Here is a 9,079-nt window from a genome sequence, read left to right as displayed (position 1 = left end):
TTGAATCAACATTCATAGAAACTAATTCATGTCATTTCAGTGAGTCATCATGGTTGTGCCCTGAGTCCTCTGTTGCTTCAGATGAGGCTGATCCCCATGGATTTACACACATTCAAGTCACTTGTTTTAAATAAATGCTTCCATTTTAATGAAGTTTTGGTCTTCATTGTAACTGATGTGCAGGGGGAGAATGAGTCTGGATACGGTCCTGATCACAGGTACTCTGAATACCTGGAAAGTACCCCATAAGTCACTTCATTTTACAGCCCAGACCACATGTACCTAATACGTACCACATAAGGGTAACAGGTCACTTCATAACACAGCCTGGTACCAGGTACATACTCTGCAAATATAGGGTAAGAAGTTGCATCTTAATATAGCCAAGTCCTTAAAAGGTACCAGGTTCTTACAGGTACGCTCCAAGTACCCGGTACATTTCAGGTTTCTCTCAGTTTACAGCTTAAGTTTTTGAATTAAAACCACTTTTTGTGTTTGCTAATATTGATTAGCTGTGGCGGCCATATTGTAGCATCAACTGTGCAATCAAACTTTCAGGAAGTGAATCATCGGATGTCCATCGACAACTCAACCGTTGGATTAAATAAGAGTCAAGATGGCTGCAGCTCCTCCCAAACGTCTGTAAAACTGTCCGACTTTCAGCTGCTACAAGTAATTCAGATTATTGACAAATTATTTACCTAAAACTTTGGATATAATCTGGTTTTTAATTACTGCTGCGTCGTTATGCTGCCTGAAAACCACCACACAAAGGCATCCGTTTCACAATAAAGTCTCATTACTGTAACCCAGCCCAGCCAGAGTGGTGTAATAAAACACTTCAGCTCCAAAAAGGAGGATTTATGAGTTCGAGGCGGAACAGCTGAAACTCTACGGGTCACAGCAACCGAACAGGTCGGCCTGAAGGCGTCAGGTCAGCGATTCTCTGCATGAAAGAAAAACTACTTCCTGTCGCTTCCAACAATCTGCCATCGTGATGTCAGAGCGTCGAGGGTTAACGTTGAGGCGATCTTAGTCCAGAAACGAGGGGTTTAACTCCATCTTTACAATAAATGAGCCTTTTCCCCTTTTAAAAACAAGTAAGAAGAAAAAGAAACAGTTTCCTTTAACATGTTTTATTTTAAGCTGCTGCTGATGAAATTTATTTTAACACAAGTTTACTTCAGGTTAATTAGAAACCTCAAACAGACTGTCAGAGGGATTAAATCTCTAAAGAATATCGATCATTAAGAACCATCAGCGGCTCATTAACAGCATCATGGAAAAGTTTCCTCTGGTTCTTCTTTTTTACAAACATGCCAACAATTAAAAGCTGCTTCCTGTTCGTGGCGCCCAACATGTTGATCATAACGGCAACAACGATAAGAAACATTTACATTTTAAAGTCTGCTCTTTGACCAGAAAACGAAGGAACCCGAGCTGAACGCTGCCCGGATATTTGGAGTAAATGAAGAGTTAAAAACACTCCGGGGGGGAAATCAGAGCGAACAATGAAAACATTTAACTCCGAAGGCACCAATTAGAGCGACGTTAATGACAACAAACACTCCAATAATCGAAGTTTCATGGTTCAGTAATGCTTCGTAAAGCTTATCCCCAAAAACCGACAACAAGTAACGATGAAGTGATTAAACTCAACCAAACGATTCTGCAGCTTTAAAGAATAATCAGCCGTAAAATTCAGATTTAAACTCTAAACAGAGTTATTCTTATTGGCTTTTAAAAGCTACAAATCTTTCTATTTTTCAATAAAATATCCCATCAGCTGCACAGATATTCAATTTAAAGCTTTTAGAAAATAAAAATCAAAGATGTAAAACGATGTGAGATACAGTGACATCTAGTGGCGAAGTGTCAGATTGCAACAAGGTTAAAACCTTTTATTTTGAAATGTAAAAACCTCAGTTTTACCTGCAGTTATGAAAGGTTTTTACAGATTTTAGACCTTTTAGCATCTTGTTTTTGTCCGTTACGGTGAAATATCTCATCCTTTCAGTAAAACTCGACCAATTTACTTCGATTCAAGCTGGATTTAAACAAAAACGGGGATAACTCAGCTGTTTAAAGAGATACGGAGCTAAAACTTGGTGTGGTAGTACCTGAGAGCGATCGTTAATTTGTACCTCGAACGCCAACGGATCGCATGGCGAGCGATACGAGGAACGTTACTTTAATTACCACCTGAAGATAAGTTTACAAAGGAGAGAGGAACTTCCAGGAGGACTGTTTTAGTAAGAATTTAACAAGAATTTCAAGAAAAAAACTCAAACATGTCCTTAAAATGAATGAAGTGATAAATAAATAACATTTTCTGCCTGAAAACTGTTTTGTTTTGAATAAAATTCAAGTGTCTACATCTAAAACAAACATTAACTACAATAAAAGTAAACAAGTCTGCAGATTTAATTCTACTAAACGAGACATTAAACCTGGACTTTAATTAAGTTTCTGCTTTAAGCCTTAAAAATCATCACATGGTTCAGTCTGCAGCTTTAAAAAAAATCTTTCTTAATTATTTTATAAAATATCTGCAGTCTAATTATTTGTGTTTTTGGATCAGATTAAAACAGATAAACGTCGGCTCTCCAGCAGAAACAAATTCGTTCCTGTCGGAGAACCGATTGGCCGGAAACAGGAGGTTCCGTTCCTACAGAACAACTCGAGGGGAAACAAACGGCGCCGGTGGGAAACGCTCAACAGGAAGTCTTTAAACCGCCTGAAACTTTATCTAATCTGCCGTTTGTTTTCGAGCGTTCCCTCGCGGCCGAATGTGGCGTCAATAAAAAGTCCAAACGGTGATGACCGCTGCGTGTTCGGCTCAAACCCATAATTACAGCAGCAGGGAGTCCGGATGATGTCAAACATTTACTTTTACTCAGAGACAAATACGTTCCTACAGTCATGTTTGCTTTAAAACTCGTTTTGTTCCCACAAAGTCAAACCAAACCTAGAATGCATATCGCCCGCCACCACCTGAGTTATAGCCATTTTTTGTGTTTTAAAGGTCAGTTAGCCGTGGCGGCCATCATGAATCAAAGCAGGATTTTATACAAAAAAAGAGCCAAAAAACAAACAAACGCTCAGGTTTTTGTCCCAATGGAGAAACCTGAGTCTGGTCACGAACTCAAACAAGATAAAACCAGAGAAATGTTGAAACGAGAAGGCTGAACGACGCTAAAAGCAGCTAAAAGCTAACTGAACAGAAACTACAATCTAAAAACAGCAAATCGGCAGCAAGTTTACTGAAGAGAACAAAGGTTTTTTTGAAGGAACTTGAGGGAAATTTATGTAAAAAAGCTACAAAAACCAAAAGTTCAAGCAGCTGACTCCTGAATGAGCCGAACAGCTAAAACAACAAAGTCTGCAGAAGGTAAAGAAAGAAAACAGGTAAACTGTCCACATTCACACAAAAAAGGTGAAAGAGGAACCATGTTTGGTTTCCTATAGACGCCAGAAGCTCACTAAACATTAAAATCTAACATTTAAATTTAACTTAAACATCAGTTTCATGTAATAAAAACGGGTCAGAAACTCGACACCGACCGACTAAAGGTGGAATGATGTTTTCAGCTGTCTGTTAGCAAAATATCTCAAGAACTGGACGGATTTTAATGAAACGCTGAATGTTTAACGGATAAAAAAAAGATGAATCTGAGGGGAAATTTATCTTTTATTTTATCATTAATTAGTGAATAACTTGGATCAGAAGAATCTTTTAATCAGAAAAGACTTTAAAAAAAGGACACGGATCTAAACTTTTCCTGAAGTTTGATAAATAAGAGTCGTTTTTTGTTGTTTTAAAGCAGGATTTCCACTAAAACTCACTCCTGACGTTAAAAGTCAGCATCTGACTCGAAGGATTGGAGCTCATTTAACAAATAAAGTTACTTTTCGTGGCCTTGGAGGCGAGTCCGACCAGAACCACAGAACAAAGCAAACGAGTCGAGCAGCTTCCCGCGCTCTCGGGCTCTACGTACCCAGAAGAGGAAGTTGAAGACAAACATGGCGTATTTGATGCACTGCATTCCCTTCATGGCTGCCAGGTGGGATTTAAAACCTTCAGGAGAAACGCTCTCAGCTGAATGCTGCTGGGAAGGGCAGGTGTAGGTGACGGAGGGGGCGGGGCTTCAGCAGGCTCAGATCTGCTGACTGACAGCTCAGAGCGCAGGTGGAAACACTTCCCTGATCGCAGAGATTTAAAGATAAACTGCTTCTCTCTCATTTCAAGCCTCAATTAAAACATTGTTTTCTTCATAAGATTAATATTTTAACTAATTATCCAAAAATAAAAAACTAAAATGAGAGACTTTTCTCTGGATTACTGCAGATTTGTATAAAAAGAAGCAGCAGATGATCAGATTCTGAGGTGAACATCTAACATTTATTTAACTGTTTGGTGTTATAACTGATCTAAATGAACTTTAATTGAGTCCTGATTGTTTCTGATGATAAAACAGAAAAACCTGCTTCCATCCAGATGTTTTTTTAGCTCTCCTCCAGTTGTTTCAGTGGTTGTCGGACTCTCAGTCCTCGGTGCCGAGGTAACCGGAGCTGCTCCCGGAGGAACCAGTCAAACCAACAACAGCATCTTTGTTTTTCCTGCTGCCGGCCTCGGGTTTCGGTTTGCAAACAGCGGTGACGTTTTAACGACACCCACTCCGACCAATGATCTGTGACTGATCATTTAAGGGTAATCAAATACAAATACGCCGTTTTTATCCTCGTTTCGGGTGTTTTTGATACTGATTAGGAAGAAGAGGATGTTTTTATTTTTTGCAGAAACTGGAGGCGAATCGTCGTTTCAGCTGCAGACAGGAGCTGAAACGGTTCTGATTCGAGGTTAACGGCTCCTCGTCAGCGCCCCCTGCTGGCACAGACCTGAACTCCACCAGGAAGCCAAAAAACAACTGCAGGTTCTGGTTCTGGTTCTGGTTCTGTCTGTGGACAGGATCGACTCAAACGGTTCTGAACGGATTTTCAGGAAACGTTAAAACATCAGGTTAGAATCTGATGGTGATCAGGTCAAAGGTCAAACCTGCAGCTGTAGGACAGGGATGTTAAACTCCACAGCAGGACACCTCACGGGTCAAGGGTGATCACCAGTGATTTCAAGGTTCATGAGGTTAAAGGTCAACAGATGATCTTGTGCTCCAACCGTCCTTCAATTCTCTTTTACCCGCTTCTCCTTTCCGGGTCGTGGCGGGCTGGCGCCTGTCTCCAGACGTCACTGTGCGAGAGGCGGGGGACACCCTGGACAGGTGTCTATGTGTCCCTGTCCATCGCAGGGACACATGGAGACAAACAACCATCCACCCTCTCACTCACAGCTGCAGACTTGTTTCGAGTTCTTTGCAGCCACGAAACGGAGGAAAATTAAACTGCACATCTGGACACCTCACGGGTCAAGGGTGATCACCAGTGATTTCAAAGTGATGGGGTCAAAGGTCACAGGTAACCCCTTAGTTAAACCTGGTCTCTGCTCCTACATGTGACCCTTTAGTTTACGGTTGTTTGTCTGTCAGCAAAGATCAGGGAAAGACTGAAGAAGTGTTGGATTAAATTCTGGTTCTGATCCAGATTCTGACCCGGATCAAACTATTCTTTAATCCCGCTGTGACCTCGGTGGAGGTTTGCGTCTCTAAGTACTTGTCCTAAAACTGAAAACTTAAATCACCAAATGCAGGATTTTTTCAGCCGTGCTGATTTTAATTCATTTTCAGTTATTTGGATTTTTGTTTTAATCAATTTTTAAACCAAAGAAATTAACAAAAGGAAAAGATTTAGGACTTTGAAGGACGTGTCCAAGAAGACCAACCTGATACTTTTATTGTGAAAAGTTCCTCTCGCAGAAAGAACATAAATCTGCACAGAAAGGTTATTTTTCTTTTTTTAAAACTGAAGTTTTTCAGCAAAACAAACCTCATATAGGAGGTTTTTCTGGTGTGGGTGATAATGTAACTGCATGTTTGTTTGTTTGTCTGTTAGCAAAATATCTCATAAACCACGGGACAGATGTTTATTCACATTTCATCAGTAAACAAACCGACAAGGAAAAGGCCATTAATTCATGACAAACAGACATTTGTATGTGAAATACTTTTAAATTATTATTTTTGTTATTCTTGGTGGTTCACAGGGATGACAAAACAAAGACCTGAGAAAGATAATCTGCTCATTAAAGTTATTATTAGTAAAATATAATCTCCCATCGGATTACCCTGAAGTCTAGAAAAGCTGCACCACTTAAAAAAAAAACTTAAATTAAATTACAGTAAAGTCTTAAAAGGTTTGGTTAAAGTAACTACAGTGAAGTCTAGAAAGGTTATAATAGATTATTATAAAATCTAGAAGCTGCACTGCTGAAATAAATTACAAAAAGAACAGGAAATATTTTATTTTCTTTAAAAATAAAAATATTTCTAAACGATTTAAATGTTAATTATTAAATATATATTTGTTAAACAAGCACTCATTTATTTATTTCTTAAATGAAGCATTCAGAAGTTTTTACTGAAGGTGTTTTTTTTTTTTTTTTTTTCACAGGAAACGTTCAAAGCTAAATATAAGTTTTAGTTTTTACTCACCCAGAAGACGAAGTTGAAGATAAAAAGAGCATATTTGACGCATAACTCCCAGCTGCTGAGCGCAGTCATCCTGCTGAGGATTCTTTTGGACCTGTTGGTGTTTAATTAACGCGGAGAAAACCCGAACAGTCTGTCCGTCTGTCTGCCTCTGCTCGCTGCTGCAGCCGCCTTCCGCTCGGTTCCGTTCGGCTCCGCTCGGCTCCGCTCGGCTCACTTCCGTCAGGACTCGGCCGGAGCTCGGAGAACAGCTGATCACGTGATCAAACTCCTACAGATTACAGGAGAATAATAAGACTCCTTTCTTTCCTTTCTTGTTTGTTCTTTTAAAAGTTGTTTCGATGAAGATAAACTCCAAATTTATGGGCTTTTATTGTGAAAAGCTAACAGATAAACATCCCGGACACGCAGGAAAACAGAGTTTATATAATTAAACTAAAAAAAAGCCTTTAAAAACACATTCTCTTCATTTTATTGCTTTTGAACCTGGAAAATTACTGAAATTAGGAGGAAAAAATATATTTAAAACTCAAAAGAGGTGCGTGCGTATGTATTCACCCCTCTGATCCTTCTCGTTTTCAGCTCATTTTTGTTCATTTTAGCTACTATTTCTCAGTTAGCTTTACTTTCTGTTTGCTAATTTTAGTCATCATTTTCTTAATTTTATCCTCTTTTAGCTTCAACTGTTATGCTGCTTTTAACCTTTAGGTTGTGATTTGCTGTTTTTAGCCTATGTTCTACTAATTTTAGCCTCGGTTCTGGTCATTTTAGCCACTATTCTACTCATTTTAGCCACTATTTACTCATTTTAGCCTCAGTTCTGGTCATTTTAGCCACTACTCTGGTCATTTTAGCCACTACTCTACTCATTTTGGCCCATGTTCTGGTCATTTTAGCCTCAGTTCTGGTTGTTTCAACAGCTCAGTTTAATCTTTTTCAGCTGATTTAACTCAGTTTTTCAGCACTCTTCGGTGCATTTCCTCCTGTTTATTTTTATTATTGATCCTTTTTTTGTTATTTTGACCCATATTTAAAACCTGGTGAAAGACCCTTTCAGTTTCTTGTTTTTATATAATAAAAAACAAATAAAACGGCACCGTAGGAGTTTATTTACAGCAGAAACAGGATCTGAGTCGATGCTGAACTTTAAACCTGATTATGAGTCCCGATGAGGTCACAGAGGTCAGCGCCGACTCAATCCAGCGTTTGTGTGCCGCAAGGTTATTTTCTCCGCCTCTGAGGGCGAAACTGGACCTCGTTTCTTCTTCTTCTGCGGGACAAAGGCCGCAGTGTTGCGGCTCGGCCCACCGTTGTTGTTCGCAGCTGTGATGGAGATGATGGAGGAGGACGGAGCGGCTCAGCTGACCAGAACCAGAGGAACACACGGCTTTATTTACCCGAGTCAGACAGTCACGTTTGCTCATTTTAATTCAAAGAACTGAAATATTTAGCCGAATTTATTGTGTGTCTAATTGTTAAAAACTAAATAATTTGATCATTTAAAGGTCTGGTTTTCTTTTTTTATGTGTGTTTGTCTCTTTAAATTCGAATAGTGACGACAAATAACTCGAATTCAGATATTTAAGATGTAACCAGGAGCACCAACATCATTTTTTTTTTAATCCTCCTGGAGTTTTATTTTCTTTAATATTAAAGCTTTATTGACCTGATCTGGAAGCTCCATGTTTGTGTAAATTAGAGTCAGTGTTTCCTTACGGGCTCTGCACAGAAGACTCTCAGAAAACTAAAACAACACGGCCTTCTTGTCCTCCGTGGTGTGTGTGTGTGTGTGTGTGTGTTCATCTCGTCTACAAAGCGTCTCTTCAAAGCCGCATCCTCCATCACCTCCTGTGGACGTAGCAGAGAGAAAAGTGAGGCACAGGAGGACATTTTGTCACATTTTCTGCATCTTTTTTTTATTTAAATGACCCTAAAATATCTTACACAGATTACAAACTTATTAAACAAATACACTCACCTGTTCAAATGCTTAATGACCAAACCTTAATAAGATTAGGAGCACCTCTTAATCGATCCGGATGGTTATGACTGTCCGGATCCATCTGTCGTGACCCAAATACAGAACTAGAAGATCATTAAATAAATTTATTAAATAAAACAAGCTGCAGTCCAAGTATTTTCTTATGTTATGTTTAGCTGGTCTTGTTTTTTGTATTAGTTTGGTTTTGGCTTGGTTTGGGTTGGTAATTAGAGGTCAAATTTTGATTAGTTTAATTTTTGTTGCTTAAAATCTAAGTTAAATTAATAAATATATAAGATATAAGATAATATAAGAAGTTGGTTTCTGATTCAGAAAATGGCTAAAGGGCGATTCCAGCTAATTTTTCCCTCCCTTCAGCATCTTTAATCTCCTCTAGTTAAAAAACTACAACACCTAGACACTTCAAACCTGGAGCAGATTATTCTGCACTGATTGCAGAACATTTAAAACCAAGTGTGTGATCTGTGAGACCTTC

General features: G+C 39.0%; 1 protein-coding gene and 2 long non-coding RNA genes across 4 annotated transcripts in view; 1 reads left to right on the top strand and 2 right to left on the bottom strand.

The window, feature by feature from the left end:
- LOC108251113 (CD9 antigen) overlaps positions 1 to 6,804 on the bottom strand; it is a 17,644-nt gene extending 10,840 nt beyond the window's left edge. Inside the window, exon 1 of one of the 2 annotated variants that reach the window (XM_017441295.3) lies at positions 6,606 to 6,804. In XM_017441295.3, coding sequence (XP_017296784.1) covers positions 6,606 to 6,674 — 69 coding nt within the window. In that variant the 5' untranslated portion in view covers positions 6,675 to 6,804. Of the gene's footprint in view, positions 1 to 3,998; positions 4,152 to 6,605 lie in introns of those variants that run through there. The other variant, XM_017441296.3, reaches the window with a different exon arrangement.
- Positions 4,199 to 5,749, top strand: LOC112449948. Its single transcript, XR_005234459.1, has 3 exons — positions 4,199 to 4,387; positions 4,499 to 4,711; positions 4,801 to 5,749. It is a non-coding gene; the product is annotated as an uncharacterized LOC112449948 (long non-coding RNA).
- A 1,062-nt stretch (positions 6,805 to 7,866) lies between the features above and the next one.
- Positions 7,867 to 9,079, bottom strand: part of LOC112449949 — a 7,928-nt gene continuing 6,715 nt past the window's right edge. Inside the window, exons 4-6 of the long non-coding RNA XR_003038501.2 lie at positions 8,581 to 8,665; positions 8,319 to 8,450; positions 7,867 to 7,963 (exon numbers count right to left, since the gene is read on the bottom strand). This is a non-coding gene — a long non-coding RNA (uncharacterized LOC112449949). The remainder of the gene's footprint in view (positions 7,964 to 8,318; positions 8,451 to 8,580; positions 8,666 to 9,079) is intronic.

Source organism: Kryptolebias marmoratus, linkage group LG18 (assembly GCF_001649575.2).
Source record: "Kryptolebias marmoratus isolate JLee-2015 linkage group LG18, ASM164957v2, whole genome shotgun sequence".
In the NCBI taxonomy this organism is placed as follows: Eukaryota; Metazoa; Chordata; class Actinopteri; order Cyprinodontiformes; family Rivulidae; genus Kryptolebias; species Kryptolebias marmoratus.
This window is presented reverse-complemented; position numbering and strand designations above follow the sequence as displayed.